At 35.9% G+C, this 22,085-nt stretch overlaps 2 protein-coding genes, 2 non-coding genes and 1 pseudogene across 4 annotated transcripts; 3 read left to right on the top strand and 2 right to left on the bottom strand.

The window, feature by feature from the left end:
* The first annotated feature begins 7,195 nt into the window (after window positions 1–7,195).
* On the top strand, window positions 7,196–7,606 carry LOC136037585 (histone H3). The gene has a single exon (XM_065720306.1). The coding sequence runs from the start codon at window positions 7,196–7,198 to the stop codon at window positions 7,604–7,606; it is 411 nt and encodes a 136-aa protein (XP_065576378.1).
* A 2,204-nt stretch (window positions 7,607–9,810) lies between these two features.
* Window positions 9,811–9,929, top strand: LOC136038293 (5S ribosomal RNA; annotated as a pseudogene).
* A 9,444-nt stretch (window positions 9,930–19,373) lies between these two features.
* LOC136037584 (histone H2B-like) lies at window positions 19,374–19,688 on the bottom strand. The gene has a single exon (XM_065720305.1). It carries the CDS (start codon window positions 19,686–19,688, stop codon window positions 19,374–19,376), a length of 315 nt encoding a protein of 104 aa, XP_065576377.1.
* A 1,073-nt stretch (window positions 19,689–20,761) lies between these two features.
* LOC136038316 (U5 spliceosomal RNA) lies at window positions 20,762–20,877 on the bottom strand. Its single transcript, XR_010620190.1, has one exon. It is a non-coding gene; the product is annotated as a U5 spliceosomal RNA (small nuclear RNA).
* Window positions 20,878–21,428: 551 nt separating this feature from the next.
* Window positions 21,429–21,592, top strand: LOC136038296 (U1 spliceosomal RNA). The gene has a single exon (XR_010620177.1). It is a non-coding gene; the product is annotated as a U1 spliceosomal RNA (small nuclear RNA).
* Window positions 21,593–22,085: the final 493 nt, after the last annotated feature.

The raw sequence follows: 22,085 nt of genomic DNA, 5'->3' as shown, positions 1-22,085 counted from the left end.
CTGTAGGCCTATGTTTGTAAGCGTAGTTTATATTTATATAAGTTTTGCTGTTACAATAAAATATGGTGAAGTCGCAAACTTGGGTATTTACTGACATTAGCGAGATGGTGCAGTTGCACGCACTTCATTATGAAATAAAAATTATTGATTTACATACGTAACTGAGACTTTTAAGTCGCGCCTCACTAACATAGTGAAATCAAAGATGGTTATTTACACATATTACCAAGACAGTGAAGCCGTACTTCACTGATATTTTAGTTCCGAGTTTTACAAGGAATTATACAATTATAGCACTAACAAATCTCTACTAGTGACTCATGAGGAGGGGGGGGGGATGTTATAAAATGGTAAAAACCATAATAAGATAAGCAAAAAATGATTAGAAGCAATAAACAGATCGTTTTACGAATAGGTTTTTTTTTTTCGAAAAAAAGAACAAAGCAGTTCAGCTAGGTGAATGTTTTTTTTTTTTTTTTTTTTTTTTTTTTTTTTTTTTTTTTTTTTTTTTTTTTTTTTTTTTTAAGGCGCACTGTTTGTTGAGATCTAGTATTTGCTTTACGTAGGTTTGACTGCTTTTTAGGTCGGCTAGAAAAGGCTAGCTAGCTGCCATTTGCCTGATAGTTGCAGCCAAAAATTACCATAAATAAAATTACAAAAGAATTAAAAAAAGAAATTGCCCACTTTAACCGTATTAAAGAAAATTAAGGCTAGTCTGAAAAGCTATTGTTTAAATAAGGGACAGAGCGTTTGAGGAACGAATTTTTTTTCTCCATCGTTGATTTGCAATCTATGCCTGATTTCTCCGCTTTCACAAATCCTTAACCCCCCCCCCTCCCACCCTTACATATATGTTTCAGATAAAGGAATTATCTCATAGCCCTGAAGAAAAAAAAATTAGGCCTTGTTTTGGAAGAAGTGGAGTACATACTTTCATGAAAATCTGCTTAAGAAATTTTAAAAGAAATTTTAAATTTTAATTTCAAATTTTAAAATCTGCTTAAGAAATCAGGAGTGCAAAAATAAATACAAATGGTGCTTCTTGCTCAAATTTTTCTGAAAGTGATACTATATAGTAAGTGAGTAAACTTTATATGTCACATGCAAAAAAAAAATAATGTTACTGAAGGTCGATACTTTATAAGTAATTGAAACTTTATCTGCAACTTCTTAAATATTCCAGTGATAACATACACCTCGGAACTCATCTATGTGACGAATTTACTGGGAAGGTGCTAGAGAGGCACGAAGTAAAACCTATATTTAATACCCTATTTTAACAAAAAAACTATGTTGAATTTTTTAAGGTTCTTTTTTTTAAGATCTTTTTTTAAGGTTTATTTTGTACATTTGAGGAAACTAAAAACAAATAAAAATTAATCTTATTAATCTTAATATAATTTCTTAATATTAATCTTATCAAAATTAAGTTTTTCTGATGGAAGTAAAAAGCAAAGTTAAACCTTAATTACTACAACTAACAAATCACCGCTGCACCAAGCTGCCTGAGGCCAACACAGCTGCGCACGCTCCCCCTCCATCTCAATTTATTCAAAGCCTTCCTCTTTACACCCTCCCAGGAACCTCCAATTCCTCTTAAATTTGTTTATGACTTCCTTCCGTCCCAACCGAGGACAACTTGCTTTCTTTTTAGCCCTAGAATGGTTGGCTGAAAAGGACGATCTTTGGTAATTTGTCATCCTTCATCCACAAAACGTGCCCTAGCCGTCTCAAACTATCCCTCACTGTAGGCCTAGAAAAGGGGATTGAAGCACACTTTTCGTAGAGCCTTCTGTCTGAAATACGGTCAGTCAGTCGGGTACCCAAAGTATTTTTTTGTAGGCAATTTGTCTGGAAAATATCGAGAAAATCTTCCTTCATTTTTCGGAGCGCACATGCTTCAGAACGATATTGGACCACTGTCATCACTGTAGCTTCCGAAATTCGATTCTTGGTTCACAGACTTATCTTCCTATTCTCCCAAACTTTTTTAACTGTGAAAAAAAAGCACCCTGGGCCTTCTCTATTCTACTTTTAGCATCTTCACTGCGCCAACCGTATTTACTAATAATGCACCAAGGTAAGTGAAGCTGTCCACTTGATCGATCTTTTGTTTACCCAGTGTCATCTTTTTATCTTCACTTATTTCTAGCCTTTGTGTAATAGTCTTCTTAACATTAACTTTAAAACATTTATTTACACCCTGAACTCGTAAAACCCCAAACAGCTCATTTATTTTGTTCACACTTTCATCAAGGATGCTTAAATCATCAGCATAATCTAAGTCCACGAAAATTTTTCTTCGCCATTTGATTCCGTATTCGTTCTCGCATTGTCTTTCCTGTACTCTTTAAGACAAAGTCCATTAAGATGACCCATGTAAATGAGGTTAGAACACAGGCCTACCTGACTCCTGATTTAATACGAAACCAGCTACTAACTTCATTTCCTACCCTAACCGCCGCAGTGTTATTCTAGTGCATAGCAGTACTCACTTTAATGAATTTGTCTAGTTGAACCCTGAACAAACAAAAATATTACTTTTCAGCTTTCAATAATAAATTACTATAAAATTGGCTCAAATACAGCGACTTAAAATATTTTCCTATTTATATAAGATCCTGAAAAACTGATGATTTACTGAAAACTGAGCTTCCTTGGGTTTTTAAAGAATTTGACTTTTGTACGAAAGGTTATCGATATCCTTAGCCGGTGACAAATTATTTTAAACGTTATTAATTAGTGTTTTATTTTCTGCCACTTAAAGATTTCCTAAGTCCTAAGGGGATATTTAGTTTTTTAAGTGGGTTTTGTGTTTTTAGATTTTTTATGTCTAATTTTTCATGTTAAGTAAAATGTTAAGCAACAAGTTGAAAATGTTACATATTTTGAAATCAGACACCTCCATAAAGAGGAGGATCCCTCCATTACTGCGCTTGAAAAATAAACTGACACTTTTCCCTGGTTCAAACTTAAAGTTTGAGCAATGAAGCAAATGCAATTTTTTTTAAAGGGCTATCTTTCCCACCCTCTCCAACTGGAAAGCTTTGAAAATGAAATTTTATTCTTTGCTCTCAACGTCAAGATAAGAAGAACAGCTTCGACACGCAAAGCTTTGGTACCTCTCTCTCTCCCTCTCTTTTCTCTCTCTTATTTCCTAGAACGGGGTAATGTGAAAACCTAACGGATGACTCAATCGAACGAAAAATGTGATACCAAATATCCCTTCTCAACAAAACACCAGACCTGACGGAATCCAAAGGTCTGTTTCTGTACCCTTAGGCACCCCGGCGACCTCCTATGAAACCAGAGCGAAATTTCCTATTTTTTTCACTAGCTTTAAATATTTTTCGTTCGCATTCCTTTGTTTCGTTGGTAAGGATTTTATCCAGCAACTAACTGTAAATAGTTGCACTTAAGGCCCGTTCACAATGAGATTGCATTAATTTCGTAATTTAGCTCGCTCTAACTTGGGCAAATTAGTTTTTTCATTGATTTCTGATTGGTTGAAAAATTTTGATTGACTCAAATTATCGCTAGCTAAATATCGGTGTTAGCAGCAATGTCACTGTGAATGGGTTTCTACCAAACGGTTTGGTAAAAGACAAAAGTAATAATATTCAAAAGCAAGTTTCGGACTTTCGCCGGCTCATTTCGGTAAATACTAGGACTAACCTGTCACAAGTCGAATTTGCCAATCTTTGCTCACAAATTGCCTTCTTTCTGGCTTTTAAGCTAATAAAACATCAAAACTTAATATTCAAAAGCGTAAATAATTCCATCATATTATCAAACCACTAATGATGATGAACGGTAAATATAAAGCGAATGTTGTTAATAGTAACCGAAACTCAAAATTGAATTACAGATATGTAAAATTCGTAAAATATAAGTTTCTTTTTGTTTTTTATATAGCATTTGTGTGTTGTTTTTTTTTTTTTTTTTTTTTTTTTTCATTTTCTGTTTGAGCTAGTTTATATATATATATATATATATATATATATATATATATATATATATATATATATATATATATATATATATATATATATATATATATATATATATATATATATATATATATATATATATATATATATACATCTTTTTTTCCGTTGATATAGGCTTCTGGATGTGAAGTCGAAATATTTTAACTATGACTATTTATTTAAGTATTAAAATGGTTTTGCTTTTTTATTTTTCACTGTCTTAAAAATCTTTATCCGTCATTGTTATACTTCCTTTTTAATCGTAATTGAAAGGATGCATGGTCTGAAAAATTATTTATGTAAAACTCATTAAGTTTAAATTCACTATCACGGAGAATTTTCATATAATAAAATCTGAATTACCACGCATGAGACGCGTTTTGTTTGAGTCAGTTCTTCTTCTTTGTAAATTTGTTAATTGTTATAAGGAGAGGAAGTTTCAAAGATAAATAAACCACCAACGGATTTGTTTCTTCATTATACAGATATCTTAAAGCACAAATATCTTTATCTCTATATTAGGTTACCTTCACTGAACATCTTTACATTTAACTAAATGGAATTTAATATGTTTAAATACTTTGAATATATTATAATCTAAACTAACCCATAACTCTTCATCCTATCTTGAAACAAAAGCATGACTCTAAAAAAGTTGTAACATTTTCAAATTAATGTGAAATTAAATTCATTCTAGCTCTGATGGGAATTTATTGATTTCAGATATTGACAATTTTACTTACACCCCAGAAAATCTGCTGAAGTCTGAAATAGGATCCTTGAGAAACTGTTATAAGGATCTCAAGGGATTTCTTCAAACATATTGGAATATTGATTTGCTTGTTACCTTGACTTGAGCATAAAAGTCTTTTCTGTCCTTCCACAGATTTATATTTGTGCTGGTAAAGGGACTCATTTTGGATAAATGGAAGTCCCAAATTAAGTCATAATATCCATATCCTTATGAAGTTGAATTGAAATACCAAGGACAGCGGAAATGAAGTCCTGATTAAGTCCATTTTCTTATGAAGTTGAATTGAAGTACCAAGGACAGTGGAAATGAAGTCCTGATTAAGTCCATTTTCTTATGAAGTTGAATTGAAGTACCAAGGACAGCGGAAATGAAGTCCTGATTAAGTCCATTTTCTTATGAAGTTGAATTGAAGTACCAAGGACAGCGAAAATGAAGTCCTGATTAAGTCCATTTTCTTACGAAGTGAACTGAAGTACAAAGGACAGCGGAAATGAAGTCCTGATAAGTCCATTTTTTTATGAAGTTGAATTGAAGTACCAAGGGCAGCGGAAATGAAAGTCATGATTAAGTCCATTTTCTTACGAAGTTGAATTGAAGTACAAAGGACGATGAAAACAATATCTGATTGTTTGAATTGGCTGACATCTGACACTCATATATATTTTAAAGAATTAACAAAAAATCGGGAATTCAGTCAAATCAGTAGATAAGCTAAAAAATACATGGTACTAAAAAGCTTAAGAAAGCGTGGCTTTCCTTTTAAGGCGTAGATGTCTTCAGGAATGGTTCGAATTTTTAGCGGCCGAAAAGCATTTTCAGATTTAACTAATCAGCTTTCCTTTCTTATTTTTATGGTCCACTCTGACAATATTTACGAGAATGCGGTATGAATCTGGAAACTACATTATTTCAAAACAACCAACAGAAAAAAACTGGTATTCATAAACCCAGACAACAAGTAGGACAGTAGGGAATTTGTTCTTAAGACAGTGGAACTTTCTTAAGTCGTCTTGGCTGAGTGGTTGGCGCGCTGGCATGGGAATTCTGTGTCCAAGGGGCACGGGTTTGATCCCTGCTGTGACCAGTTATTTAGTTTGGGACGGGGGTCAGTGGCGTGACTCTGTAAGCTCAGCCAGAGTCGACCCAGCTCTAAATGGGTACCTGGAGAAATCTGGGGAAGGTAAGCAGGAAAGGTGTGTGAAAGCACAGGATGGTTGACCCCCAACCCCCCATTGCACTTCCTGGCTGAAGGGCCATGAAATGAAGATCAGTACCGCCGGTTTGGACCTTAAGGGTTTAGTGCCGTCTTACTTAAAACTACTTACAGTCAGGGCTGCCAAATTGACACATTTTGTGTCAAAATGACACAATTTGATGTTGTGTGACACAATGACACATTAAGTCGAAATGATGACACAATCAACGCGAAAATGACACATTTTTCAATAAAAAATGACACAATCGACAAAAATGACACAATTTTGTCATCCAAGTCTTGTTTTTTAAAAGAAAATTAAAATTTCAATTTTCTACCTCCATGAAAGCTATAAATTCATGTAAGGGAATAGCACTACCTAACTGTGGCAGTAGTACACAAACAGTGCGGAATACAGGACAGATGCCATCACCATATTTAAAATTTAAACTACGCGAAGAAAACAGCCATATGCGGAAATTTCAAATTTAAATCCACGCTGAATATCTGAACTTAATAGGCTTTTTGATTGAGTATTTGATGTAGCCAACTGGTACATACTTAATAGTAAAAAGTAAACAGCATGCAGTTTACCAAACCTGTATGCATAAGCAACAACTCCCATTTTTAGGAGTACAGGAGAGGTATCCCACCTCGGACAAGATTACAAATATCCAGAGATGTCTTTCCTTCAGAATAATCCGTCTGGCTTAAAAAGGCACCAACAAATATGTACATTGAAGCTGGTTGAATATGGCGAATATATGGCTTATGGCTTACATATTGAGTAAATAAAAAGCTTAGCCAATAAAACCTATTATGTATAGAGCCAATTACGATTACGACGTCATACGAAAAGTCTATTTTCAATTTACTGTCGGAATTGATTGTCCCTAAAATTTTTATAAATGTAAACTTGCCTCGTTGGCCGCTCAGACACAAATTCGTTGTGTGTAACATTAACTTAATCGAATGTTTCTATTTCTTTCATGACGCCATAAAAGGGTCATGATCCCAAGATAATAGGATAAGGTTAAGTTTACTCCTTTTTGAACTGATTTGGAAAAGATTATATATTCAAAACTCTAAATAAAGATTTGACAATTAAATATGATACCACTTGTGGCAAAAAAATGACACATTTTGTGACACATTGTCGAATCTGAGATGACACAAAAAGCACATTTTTGGAAAAAATGTGACACACTCCTTAAAAAAAATTTGGCAGCCCTGACTATAGAGAGACAAACAATCAACATGGCCAGGACAAAACAAACTGCAAGAAAATCAACGGGTGGAAAGGCACCTAGAAAGCAGCTTGCGACAAAGGCAGCACGTAAGTCGGCTCCTGCCACTGGTGGGGTCAAGAAACCACACAGATATAGGCCAGGAACTGTAGCCCTAAGAGAGATTCGTCGCTATCAAAAGAGTACCGAACTCTTGATACGGAAATTGCCGTTTCAGAGACTTGTGCGAGAGATTGCCCAGGATTTTAAAACTGACTTAAGGTTCCAGAGCTCGGCTGTGATGGCCCTACAAGAAGCCAGTGAGGCGTACCTAGTTGGACTTTTTGAGGATACCAACTTGTGCGCCATTCACGCCAAGAGGGTGACCATCATGCCAAAAGACATTCAACTTGCCCGTCGTATCCGTGGCGAGAGAGCTTAAGTGCCCTTATTCTATATAACTGATTCTTAACCAACGGCCCTTTTAAGGGCCACTACTTGGTTCAAACAAACACGTGAAATATCCTTAAACAACATTATTGTGCTGCGAGAAAAAAGAAAGAAAAGAAGCTTGAAACAATAACAAAGTGGTTGAAATTATTAAGATAGACCTCATTATTGATAAAATGGGTCATTGATTCGGTGTGGCATTCAACAAAATCTAATTAAAAAGAACCATATACAAACGCAAAATTAGGCCAGCATCCAGAAATTCCCAAGAGACCTATTAAAAGGCTTTCTATGGTTTCCAAGGGAAAGTGTTGAAAAAAGCCAACCCCCCCCCCCATTCTCTTCCAACTATCCGTCGATATTACTTTCTATACTAGCAAATTGAGACCAACCACCGAAAAAGGGAATTTTGAAAATGGACAAGTTGTATTATTGACTTTACCCGAGATTTCACACATCAAAGCTACGAGCAATGAAAGTAATTTAATAGGTTTTAAAATAGGGTGTTAGCCCTTAAAAGGGCTGTCTGTTAGGGCCCAGCTAATTGGGCGGTAGTAGACGGGAGAAAACACCTTATTTGGAGCTTGTGTATTTTGTTACAGCTTTAGTACCTTCGCTAACAGTGTGCTTGGCAAGTTCCCAGGGAAGGAGTAACCTCACAGCAGTTTGAGCCTCTCTGCTAGTGATGGTGGACATTTTCTTGTAGTGAGCTAGGTGAGAGGCCTCCGCGGCAATCCTTTCAAAGATGTCGTTGACAAAGCTATTCATGATGCTCATGGCCTTACTGGAAACATCAGTGTCAGGGTGCACTTGCTTGAGAACTTTGTAAATGTAAATGACTTAGCTTTCCTTCCTCTTTCGTTTCCTTTTCTTATCAGTTTTAGTTATGTTTTTCTGTGCCTTTCCAGCTTTCTTTGCTGCTTTTCCTGAAGTTTTAGGTGCCATAATCAATGATTCCTTGACAAAATCTAGTTTTCGACTGGATAGTGTTTGTAAAATTCGACCCGCTTTTATACAAGCTACAGTTCTCACACAAATTTGTTTTCAGAGGAACTCAAGCTCTTGGCTCCAGTATAAATAGTTTGCGCTTTTGTTATTCAGAAACAGACAGCCTTGTGAATTTGTGGTGATTGTAGTCAAAGCGAATTTTGTAACCAAGAAATCATGTCAGGAAGAGGAAAGGGTGGAAAAGTGAAAGGAAAGGTAAAGTCTCGTTCAAATAGGGCCGGTCTTCAATTCCCAGTTGGAAGAATCCACCGTCTTCTGAGAAAGGGCAACTATGCGGAGTGAGTTGGTGCAGGGGCACCCGTTTACCTTGCAGCAGTGATGGAGTATTTGGCGGCCGAGGTCCTTGAGCTTGCGGGCAATGCTGCACGAGACAACAAAAAAACTCGCATCATTCCTCGTCACCTTCAGCTTGCCATTAGAAACGACGAAGAACTGAACAAGCTCCTGTCGGGCGTTACCATTGCTCAAGGAGGCGTTTTGCCCAACATTCAAGCAGTCCTTCTACCAAAGAAGACTGAAAAACCGGCAAAGGCTTAAATGAACTTCGGCCCTACTTCAAGATACCCAACAGCCCTTTTAAGGGCTACCAATTAATTGAATAATAATGTAGCACGTGACCACGTGGAAAGGACAAACCTATGAAAAGAAAATAAACTGAATCTAAAAAGGCAAAAACAGGGGCCTTCACATTTAATTAGTAACAAATGCGCAAGAATTTACTGGAGACGGGGGACATATTTTTTTTCTTCTTAAAAAACTCATAAATTGTACCCCGACAAAATCTAAATAAATTTTCGAGACTTGCCCTTTTATTAAAATAAATAAAGTTTGCTCGCACATTGATCTAGTTACAATGCATAGGAATTTATTATAGGAGAGGGAGCTCACCTCCCCCAAAAACCAATAGATTTTACTACGAAATTCGATGAGCTGTTTGAAAAACAAGAGCCTTCTAATTTGACAAATCTAAATTAGGAAGCTATAGGGTTGTCATCAAAGGTAGAAAAATTTTGGGGGCTTCCAGCTTTGTTTCGGAAGGAAAAAAGTTGAAAAAAAATTAAATGAATAAACATGGTTTGATTCTTTCTAAATGTTATTCTACTGAAACCATGCTTCATGAACTCGCTAAAATTTGGCATTTTTTTTATTTCTTTTCACTTTGTTGACCATCAACTATTTTGTTACAAATCTCTCAGCCATACCACGTTGAAAGTACCCAGTCTCGTCAGATCCTGGAAGTCACACAACGTTGGGCCCGGTCTGTACTTGGATGGGAGACCGCCTGGGAACACCGGGTGCTGTTGGCGTTTTCTTTTTTTATTTTAATTATTATTATGATTTCTGTTTTTCCAAGTAAAATAATTTTCCAAAACAGACACGTTTCCTTATTCTAATAGCACCAAATTGATTATGTCTTTTACAAGAAAAAGAAGAAGAAAAAGACTAAATGGGACATCTCCTTGATTCCCATCCATCTGTAATAAATACTTTTGAGTCACCTGTTTTGGCTTAGGTGATAAACCAGTAAATGAAGTTGACAAATTGAATGGCCACAACAGTTGACTCGCATTTATTTAAGCCAATAAACAAAGTCAAAAATTGTAACCAAAGTGACATTATAAGCTCCCCAAAATATTTTAGTTAACCATTCGAGCAACGAAATCAAGTTGAAAGCCACCAAGAAACAGACAGTTTTCACTGGCTAATTTTCCTATGCCGGGAGTGGTTCTTTAGCCCTTGGGGCATCTCCTTGAGTCCCATCTATCGGTAACATATATTGAAGGCTTATCATATCACAATTTTTGACTTAACTTATTTTTTGGCTCATCAGCTAAGCCAAAACAACAGTTGACTACCACTCATTCCTGATTTCTGAAAAGTTGACGTGTAATTCAGTATATTCCATTGGGGACACTTTACCTGTAATTAGCATTAGTGGCATGTCCAAATCCTCGTCAAATATTTTGTGGGCTCAACTCCCTTGCAAAGTTCAAAGTGCCTTGGTCTTTCAATAGCATCTATAGCAAAATTCTACTAATTCCTTCAATAGTGCCGCGTAAACAACTGACTTACTTTAAAGTTAGTCTTTGATTTGTCCATGTCCAAATCCTCTTCATATGTTTTCGGGTCCATCAATGCTCAAATTGCTCTAGTCTTTCAATACCATCTATAGCAAAATCTACTAATTCCTTCAATAGCGCCGCGTCAACAACTGACTAAAATCAAAGACTTACTTTAAAGTTAGTCTTTGATTTGTCCATGTCCAAATCCTCTTTATATGTTTTCGGGCTCAACTCCATTGCAAAGTTCAAATTGCCTTGATCTTTCAATAGCATCTACCTACATAGCAAAAGTCTACTGGTTCCTTCAGTAGCGCCACGTAAACAACTGATCAAACAGTTCGTGGTAACGAACCCGGTAAGGAGCGACCCGGCTCAATAGTAACCACAACTCTAAAAAATGGAATTTTGATACCAATACCTACATCAAAAGAATCGCATTTTAATGCTGATTTTAAATATATAAGTTTCATCAAGTTTAGTCTTGCCCATCAAAAGTTACGAACCTGAGAAAATTTGCATTATTTTAGAAAATAGGGGGAAACGCCCCCTAGAAGTCATAGAATCTTAACGAAAATCACACCATTAGATTCAGCGTATCAGAGAACCCTACTGTAGAAGTTGCAAGCTCCTATCTACAAAAATGTGGAATTTTGTATTTTTTGCCAGAAGGCATATCACGGATGCGTGTTTATTTGTTTATTTGTTTTTTTTTTTGTTTTTTTTCCCAGGGGTGATCGTATCGACCTAGTTGTCGTAGAATGTTGCAAGAGGGCTCATTCTAACGGAAATGAAAAGTTCTAGTGCCCTTTTTAAGTGACCAAAAAAATTGGAGGGCACCTAGGCCCCCTCCCACGCTAATTATTTTACCAAAGTCAACGGATCAAAATTCTGCGATAGCCATTTTATTCAGCGTAGTCGAAAAACCTTATAACTATGTCTTTGGGGACGACTTACTCCCCCACAGTCCCCGTGGGAGGGGCAACAAGTTACAAACTTTGACCAGTACTTACATATAGTAATGGTTATTGGGAAGTGTACAGGCGTTTTCAGGAGGATTTTTTTGGTTGAGGGGAGGGGTTAAGAAGAGGGGGATATGCTGGGGGAACTTTCCATCGAGAATTTGTCATGGGAGAAGAAAATTTCTATGAAGGGAGAGCAGGATTTACTAGCATTATTTAAAAAAAACAATGAAAAAATAAATATGAAAAAATTCTTTCAGCTGGAAGTTATGAACAGCATTAAAACTTAAAACAAACAGAAATTATTACCCATTTGAGGGGCTCACCTCCTCCTAATACCTCGCTCTTTACGCTAAAGTATTTTTAAGTAATTTCAACTATTTATTCTACGGCTTTTGTGATTCTGGGGTCATTCTTAATGAATTGGGACAAAATTAAAGCTCAAGTGTAAAGAGCGAGGATCTGACAAGGGGGCGAACCCCCTCATATATGTAATAAAAATATGAGAATACAAAAGTTCTTTACGTAAGCTAATTTATAAGTTACGTAAATCTTTTACTAATTAACCAAAAATCGGAGGGCAACTAGGCTTCCTCCCCCGCTCTTTTTTTCTCAAAATCATTCGATCAAAATTATGAGAAAGCCATTTAGCAAAAAAAAAAAAATTTTCGTTTTAATTATTCCTCTGCGGAGAGCCAAAATCAAAACATGCATCGATTCAAAAACGTTCAGAAATTAAACAAAAAAATAAGTTTTTTTAACTGAAAGTAAGGAGCGACATTAAAACTTAAAACGAACAGATATTACTTCGTATATGAAATAGGCTGCTTCCTCATCAACGCCCCGCTCTTTACGCTAAAGTTTTTTACTGTTTTAAAAAGAAGAATTGAGAGAAAGAGTCAAACTTTAGCGTAAAGAGCGGGGCGTTGATGAGGAAGCAGCCTCTTTCATATACGAAGTAATTTCTGTTGGTTTTAAGTTTTAATGTCGCTCCTTACTTTCAGTTAAAAAAACTTGTTTTTTTTATTTAATTTCAATCAAAGACCAACTTTTAAAGTTGTTCCTTCAACAGCGCCGCGTCAGCGACTCTCTCAAATATGATTTTTTATATGAAAGCAGTCGTCCCCTCATCAACCTCTCGCTCTTTATGCTAAAGTTTTTTACTTTTTTAAAAGAAGAATTGTGAGAAAGAGTCAAACCTTAGCGTAAAGTGTGAGGCGGTGAAGAGGGGACAACCCTTTGCATATAAGGAATAATTTCTGTTCGTTTTAAGTTTTAATATCGCTAGTTACTTGCAGTTAAAAAAAACTAGTTTTTTTTTATCTAATAATAAAAAAAGAGGCCATGTCTTTTACTGTCTTTTAAATCACCTTAATCATCTTGATAGCAACCTCTTATTTTTAAAATTGGAACTGGCTTTAAAAGTTTTGAGTTATCTGAGGTTCCAAGTATGTCACAATTACTTGGGGGGGTGGGGTCCGTGGAATTTATATAAACCACGTAGACATGAGAAATAGCTTTTAAATCAGCTCTTAAGCATCTCTCTATGATGTTCTAGTAACCTGCTAGGTCAGAAAAAAAAGACTGTTTTAGCATTTTTTAACTCTTAGTTACTATGGGCCGTGGTTTGCTCTTTACTAGGTCGCATGACAAAGAGCTCATTGAAAATTCTCCCAAGAAAGTAGTTAACATTGAAATCTGTGAAATCTAAGAGAAGGTAGAATTTTTAAAAGCCTATTCAATGCAATTAATAGCCAATAACTGAGCCATCAAACATCTATCTACGGTAATGTGGTAGCAAGCTAATGTTTCAGTAGCTTACTGATGAGCAGACGATTTACGAAAATTACTAAGGGGGCTAGGAGGGGTTCTTGTAAACCTCCAGCTAAGGGTTCTGGAACCTAACTATTAAAATAGTACCTGTTTTGTGCTTCGAAGCTTTTCCACTTAAGAAGTGGCACCAGATGTGTTCTTTTCAGTGCGATATCGCACTTACAAATGGTAAAATTGATAATAAATTAAGCACGTATATATGAGCAATAGCTTTCAAATGAGTCATTAAACATCACTCTTATCAGTTCTGCTAGCCCATTGGCCCCAGCTTTTCCGCTTGAGAAACGGCACCAAGAGTCTTAGCAATATCTGGAACATGCTGATGTTGGAATTTATATGGAGGACGTAAATATAAGCAATAACTTGTATATGAGCTACAAAAGATCTGTTTACAATGTTCTGATAGCCTGCTAGCGCCACCCCATGAGAAATGACAAAAAACTTGCCATTTTAGTGCCATATGGCACTTGCAGATTTGAAAGAGTCATTAAGCCACTTTATGATATTCAGGTAGCCCACTGGGCCTGTTGAAAAAAAAAGAAAGAAAGAAAGAAAAAACAGGAGACAGATCAGTACTGCTGATGTAAAAATGTGATTTTCCTTTTTTTTTCAAGGTAATTCCACTATTCACTGTAATTTCCCTGTATAAGGCTTTTGACCATGATTATTCCAATAGTACACTTTTAATTTTGATCTGACGCCGTTTTTGAGGGGTTAAAGGTTTTTTTTTCGAAATCACCATGAATTTTTTTCGCATAAAGTTTTACTTTTAAGACGAATCAAAATAATAATTACCATTCCTGAGTCAATGCAAGATGGCAATGTTTTTTAACTAGGTAGTTTTTTTCAAAATTTATTTTTTAATTTTTGGTTACTATGGGCTGTGGTTCGCTCTTTACTAGGTTGCAGCTACCGCTGCAATCATGATAAAAGATTCTTCTGTAAAAACAATAGAGAAATGAATAAATGCTTACAAAGAAACAAAAAGTAACGCATTTGTAGGGGTTTTATTACCTAGCAGCTAGGGCAAGGATTCAAATTGATTGCAGAGCCACAAACGTTTGTCATATAAAAGTATAATTTGGTAAAATAGAAACACATTGTGTGTATTCAGCATGGCCACCATGCTTGTAAACTTCTTTTTTTTATATTAAATATATATATTTTTCTTTTTTTTTTCATATTGCCATAAGGCAATTCTAATGGATTGTTGGAAGCACAAGTGAAAGCATAAAGTGGGCTCACGGTCTTTCAAACATTCCCGCAGCCCTTTCCAAGTCTTTTTTTTTTAGAAAGATAGGTTTTCCATATTATAAAGTTGGTCCACAGCCCTACCAACATCCCAGTACCCCTAGCACTTGCAATTTTTCAGCAAAAAGCTCTGTATGTTACATCTTGTGTGAAATGAGATAGCCCAAAGATATTTATTTGTTTATGATTCGAGAATCAAAGTGGATAAAAGGCCTTTCAATTTCTTCTGTCTTCTTGTATTATCAAAATTTAAGAGCAAAAGTAGGCATCTCGCACTTTTTTTTTACTGGGATGTTTCGGCATGAAATTGCCTTTTTTGAGAAATCTCTCTCCCTAACTACATACAACACAATAAGAGAACCCTATTGTAGGAGTTCAAGTGCCTTTCTAAGTTTAGTAATTTGTTCATTGCATATAGATAGTATTTGTTATTGGGAAATATACGGACATTTTTCGCGGTGGAGTTTCCTGCAGGGAAAAGGGATTGTCTGAAAAATTTCCAGTAGGAAGAAATCTTAGGATAATTTTCTTTCAGCGAAGATGTATCTTCCGTGAGGGGGTACTTTTCGAATGGGGGGGGGATTTCCAAGGGGGATTTTTTCCTAGGGGTATTTTCTGCTGGGGATAAATTCCAAGGTGCTATGTTTGGGAAGGGTATATTCCAGGGAGATATTTTCTGTCGGGGAGGTTGTTTTCCAGGGAGGACGCGAGGTAAATGCCTATAGCCACTGCTCCCCTTGATTCCAAAAATGTGTATTTGTATATCTGCTAAATATGCTCCGTTTCTCCGTAGTTTCATTGGAAAAATAAAACAAAATTTACACAAATGTTGACAAAACAGAAAAGATTGTCTCTTAGATTTCGTATCGTATATTTTACCAGCCCCCCGCCCTCCTACGCTTCATTTACAATAATGATTGATTTTAGAGGTTCATTCCAATGAATCCTTATAGATATAGTGCTCTTTTAAGTGAATCAATTTCTTAGAATTAAAGTTTTTAAAAATAAATTCCATTAGAGAAGCATTCCTCACGTTTTTTGGTCAAATACGACTATGAATTCGAAATCTAAAATTTGACAAATTAATTTGCTTGCCATACAGTACATTATTAAAACTTTTAAAATACTTTTTCGTCAACGATAAAGATTTTATAAATAATTAAAATGATTAATAGTATAATTCTAGTCCTTTATCTAAAAAAATATATTTTTTGTGTAAGGATTGCTTCTGAGTCAAATGATTTAGAGAAAAAAATATAAATTGACGGGAAGATCGTCTACTGTCTGAATGAAGATATCAGACAATCAAAATAATTTTTGAAGCTTCTTTAGCGGATCTGGTTAACGCCTGAACCTCCGAATGGGCGCATAAATAGCTCAAATATTTCACCAGAAGGAATTGTGTTAGAATAGTTGAAACAACAATTCAAAAAGAATAGAAGTCATTGCTAAAGATCTACAAGTTATATAAATATAATGAGCCTGAGAAAATTTTGCTTATTTTAGAAAATAGGGGGAAACAACCCCTAAAAGTCGTAGTATTTTAACGTAAAATCACACCATCAGATTTAGCGTATCAGAGAACCCTGTTGTAATAGTTTCAAACTCCTGTCTACAAAAATGCGGAATTTTGTATTTTTTGACAGAAGGCAGATCCCGGACACGTGTTTATTTGTTTGTTTGTTGTTTTGTTTTTTCCCAGGGGTGATCGTATCGCCCCATTGGTCCTACAATCTTGCGAGAGGGCTCATTCTAACAGAAATGAAGAGTTCTAGCGCCCTTTTTAAGTGACCAAAAAAACTGGAGGGTACCTAGGCCCCCTCCCACACCAATTATTTTCCAGAATTAAAATTCACCGGATTAAAATTCTGAGATAGCCATTTTATTCATCATAGTCGAAAAACCTTAAAACTATGTCTTCGGGGACGACTTACTCCCCCACAGTCCCCGTAGGAGGGGCTAAAAGGTACAAACTTTGACCAGTGCTTACGTATAGTAATGTTTATTTGGAACTGTACAGACGTTTTCGGGGGGGGGGGGGTTGAAAGAGAGGGATATGTTGGGGGAACTTTCCTTAGAGGAATTTATCATGGGCAAAAAAAATTTTCATGAAGGGAGCGCAGGATTTTCTAGCTTTATTTGAAAAAAATGAAAAAATAAATATAAAAAAGTTTTTTCAACTGAAAGTAAGGAAAAGTATTAAAACTTGAAACGAACAGAAATTATTAAGCATATGATGGGCTCACCTCCTCCTAATACCCCGCTCTTTACGCTAAAGTAATTTTAGTAATTTCAACTATTTACTTTACGGCTTTTGTGATTCAGGGGTCATTCTTAAGAAATCGGGACAAAATTCAAGCTTTAATGTAAAGAATGAGGTACTGACAAGGGGGTGAATCCCCTTATATACGTGATAAAAGCATGAGAATACAGAAGTTCGTTATGTAAGCTAATTTATAGGTTACCTATATCTTTTAATAATAAAAACATTCATAAAAAATTAAAAGTTCTAGTTGCCTTTTTAACTAGCAAAAAATCGGAGGGTAACTAGGCTTCCTCCCCCGCTCTTTTTTTTCTCAAAATCATTCGATCGAAACTATGAGAAAGCCATTTAGCCGAAAAAATAAATATACAAATTTCGTTTTAATTATTCATCTGCGGAGAGCCAAAATCAAAACATGCATTGATTCAAAAACGTTTAGATATTAAATAAAAAAACAAGCTTTTTTAACAGAAAGTAAGGAGCGGCATTAAAACTTAAAACAAACAGAAATTACTTCGCATATGAAAGGGGCTGCTTCCTCATCAACGCCCCGCTCTTTACGCTAAAGTTTTTTACCGTTTTAAAAAGTAGAGTTAAGAGAGAGTCAAACTTTAGCGTAAAGAGAGGGGCGTTGATGAGGAAACAGTCCCTTTCATATACGAAGTAATTTCTGTTCGTTTTAAGTTTTAATGCAGCTCCTTACTTTCTGTTAAAAAAACTTGTTTTATTTTATTTAATTTATTTAAGAAACAAAACCCACGCAGGTTTGCTACTTAATAACATTACAGGAAATGACAACAAGCTATTATTAATCTGCATCATTTCAAGCAGAAAATACCGGCTTATTATTTATGTTATTATTTAAATCCGACATAAAGGCAAGTTTTTCCCTTTCCATGTTTACCTATTAATGCCTTTGAAATGAACAAACCATATGTCGTCCCACACCCTGTCCTGGAGCCTCCTTGTTCTTCGTGTATTATGTTGTTTTTATTTAACCAATTGAAAAGCCTAGTATCTAATATTTTCTCTAATCTCTTACTTAAAGCAAGGACAAGCGCTATTAAACAATAATTTTCATGAGCCTTCGGGTTCCTTCTCTTAAAAAGTGGTATAAACAGTGAGGTCTTCCAAAATTTTGGCCATTGCCCTGAAGATAACACATTATTACAAAGAAGAACAATTATTGGCATATAAATTGTAAAAAAAATTCTTAAATAGCTTTATTGGTATACCATCAACACCCACAGCAGTACCACCTTTTAAATTCTTAAATACCAACTTAATTTCTTGGCCATTCACATCACCCACTAAATCATAATCGTGTTCCCTCATAGGATAAATAACCGTCTCAGGGGTGTGCGCTATCTTATGAAGATCTACGCAATCACCTACTAGCTAGCTAGACTAGCTAGCTAGTCTAGCTAAGTGGAAAGGCACCTAGAAAGCAGCTTGCGACAAAGGCAGCAAGTAAGTCGGCTCCTGCCACTGGTGAGGTCAAGAAACCACACAGATATAGGCCAGGAACTGTAGCCCTAAGAGAAATTCGTCGCTATCAAAAGAGTACCGAACTCTTGATACGGAAATTGCAGTTTCAGAGACTTGTGCGAGAGATTGCCCAGGATTTCAAAACTGACTTAAGGTTCCAGAGCTCGGCTGTGATGGCCCTACAAGAAGCACGTGAGGCGTACCTAGTTGGCTTTTTGAGGATACCAACTTGTGCGCCATTCACGCCAAGAGGGTGACCATCATGCCAAAAGACATTCAGCTTGCCCGTCGTATCCGTGGCGAGAGAGCTTAAGTGCCCTTATTCTATATAACTGATTCTTAACCAACGGCCCTTTTAAGGGCCACTACTTGGTTCAAACAAACACGTGAAATATCCTTAAACAACATTATTGTGCTGCTAGAAAAAAGAAAGAAAAGAAGCTTGAAACAATAACAAAGTGGTTGAAATTATTAAGATAGACCTCATTATTGATAAAATGGGTCATAGATTCGGTGTGGCATTCAACAAAATCTAATTAAAAAGAACCATATACAAACGCAAAATTAGGCCAGCATCCAGAAATTCCCAAAAGACCTATTAAAAGGCTTTGTATGGTTTCCAAGGGAAAGTGTTGAAGAAAACCAACCCCCCCCTCCATTCTCTTCCAACTATCCGTCGATATTACTTTCTATACTAGCAAATTGAGACCAACCACCGAAAAAGGGAATTTTGAAAATGGACAAGTTGTATTATTGACTTTACCCGAAATTTCACACATCAAAGCTACGAGCAATGAAAGTAATTTAAGAGGTTTCAAAATAGGGTGTTAGCCTCTAAAAGGGCTGTTTGTTAGGGCCCAGCTAATTAGGCGGTAGTAGACGGGAGAAAACACCTTATTTGGAGCTTGTGTATTTTGTTACAGCTTTAGTACCTTCGCTAACAGCGTGCTTGGCAAGTTCCCCGGGAAGGAGTAACCTCACAGCAGTTTGAACCTCTCTGCTAGTGATGGTGGACCTTTTATTGTAGTGAGCTAGGCGAGAGGCCTCCGCGGCAGTCGTTTCAAAAATGTCGTTGACAAAGTTATTCATGATGCTCATGGCCTTACTGGAAACACCAGTGTCAGGGTGCACTTGCTTGAGAACAGGGCTGCCAAATTTTTTTTTAAGGAGTGTGTCATATTTTTTCCAAAAATGTGCTTTTTGTGTCATCTCAGATTCGATAATGTGTCAAAAAATGTGTCATTTTTTTTGCCACAAGTGGTATCATATTTAATTGTCAAAACTTTATTTAGAGTTTTGAATATATAATCTTTTCCAAATCAGTTCAAAAAGGAGTAAACTTAAACTTATCCTATTATCTTGGGATCATGACCTTTTTATGGCGTCATGGAAGAAATAGAAACATTCGATTAAATTATTGTTACACACAATAAATTTGTGTCTGAGCAGTAAATTCCGACAGTAAATTGAAAATAGACTTTTCGCATTGACGTCGTAATCATAATCGGCTCTATACATAATCGGCTTTATTGGCTAAACTTTTTATTTACTCAATATGCAAGCCATAAGCCATATATTCGCCATATTCAACCAGCTTAAATGTAGTATTTTTGTCATATTTGTTGGTGCCTTTTTAAGCCAAACGGATTATTCCGAAGGAAAGACATCTCTGGATATTTGTAATCTTGTCCGAGGTGGGATACCTCTCCTGTACTCCTAAAAATGGGAGCTATTGCTTATGCATACAGCTTTGGTAAACTGCATGCTGTTTACTTTTTACTATTAAGTATGTACCAGTTGGCTACATCAAATACTCAATCAAAAAGCCTATTAAGCTCAAATATTCAGCGTGGATTTAAATTTGAAATTTCCACATATGGCTGTTTTCTTCGCGTGGTTTAAATTTTAAATATGGTGATGGCATCTGTCCTCTATTCCGCACTGTTTGTGTACTACTGCCACAGTTAGGTAGAGCTATTCCCTTCCAATAATTTATAGCTTTCATGGCGGTAGAAACTTGAAATTTTACTTTTCTTTTAAAAAACAAGACTTGGATGTCAAAAATGTGTCATTTTTGTCGATTGTGTCATTTCTTATTGAAAAATGTTTCATTTTCGTCGATTGTGTCATCATTTCGACTTAATGTGTCATTGTGTCACGCAGCATCAAATTGTGTCATTTTGACACAAAATGTGTCAATTTGGCAGCCCTGGTTACTTGGTCTAACAACCCTAATCAAGAGATAAGTAATCTTGAAATGTTAAAATATACAACAATAGTGTAGACGAGTCTGCCTTTCGGCATTCAAAAATTTGTTAAGACTCATCAAGTGCCCCTCCCCACGGTAATCTTTAGTAAAAGGCGAAAGATTAACTCGATATGAGGAGAGGCCAGAGCTATGAAAATTTCTAAGGTTGACTTGGGTATATAAAAATAAATCCTAGTAAATCCTCGTGGTTTTTTCTAACAAGGTTCGAAAACAATAAGAAATTCAATGTTGAATCAAGTAATTACGGGCCAAAAAATCATATGATGCGAAAACATATTCAAAATTTCATAAAATTTCAGAAAGGGGTTCAGAAAGGGGAAAATTTCAGAAAATTTTCATATTCATAAATTTCAGAAAGGGGTGGGGAGGGGCAGTTGCCCCTCCCAGCTCCATACCAAATTTTGCCCCTACTTTTCCATAGTTCGAACCTTAGAGTTGTTTAATAAGCTTAGATCAAATTCTCCTTACTAGAATTACACTTGAAGGCCATCTATTCTTCAAGACAGTTTTCTAGCTACATTGTTAGTAATAGGATGGAATTATAGAATTAATCAAGTAAATGACAAATGAAAAGGACATAAAGCTGCATCTGTTTAATAAATTAGAGTTTCTGAGTGGCATTCAAAGCAACCAGATTTATGTCGAAAGGTATTAGTAAAATGTTAGATTCTGAAGAATTCATACTTACCTGGCTGGGGAGCTGCCTTGATCATGAAGGAGGCGCTCCCAGGGTGAGGCCTTTCCATTGCACTTCGGATTGGCTGACCCCTGTGATTACCCCAAATGGGGGTAACTCAACAGCGTAATTTTTGGTAGTGGGGGACTGCGTTCGCGCCGACCCCTGTCCACACATTGAAAAGGTTTCTTCCTTTGAGCCTACACTATGTTGCAAATTGTGAGCTGAAAGAGAAAAGTATACAAATTGTTGGTGTTAAGACCAAGTAAACTGGATTGTTGGGCCGTATTGAAAAAAAATAATTTACTGACAAGCTGACATGTTTTAAATATTACGGAGAGAGTTGAGCGTATACTTTACAGAAAATGGTTCTGGAATTTTCTCCAGAACATCTCTTAAATAAACACATTTTGTTTTTCTTAGTGTTGTGTTAAAGCAAATGATGGTATCAATGACCAGTCGTCATAATTAAATTAAATTGCCTAAACTGATTGAATTCCTGATGCATTTTGTTTTTGAAAATACTCTCTAATTATCGAAACTAATTGGCTTTTAAATTGAACTAGGAATCGAATCACTACACATTTTATCAAGTCAATTGCATTGGCAACATATCAAACTAAGAATTCCTTCACTACCGCTAAGCTTCTTGGAATATTTT

The sequence above is a fragment of the Artemia franciscana genome, chromosome 17, assembly GCF_032884065.1.
Source record: "Artemia franciscana chromosome 17, ASM3288406v1, whole genome shotgun sequence".
Classification (NCBI taxonomy): domain Eukaryota; kingdom Metazoa; phylum Arthropoda; class Branchiopoda; order Anostraca; family Artemiidae; genus Artemia; species Artemia franciscana.
The sequence above is the reverse complement of the archived record's forward strand: the minus strand, read 5'-3'. Positions and strand labels throughout refer to the sequence as shown.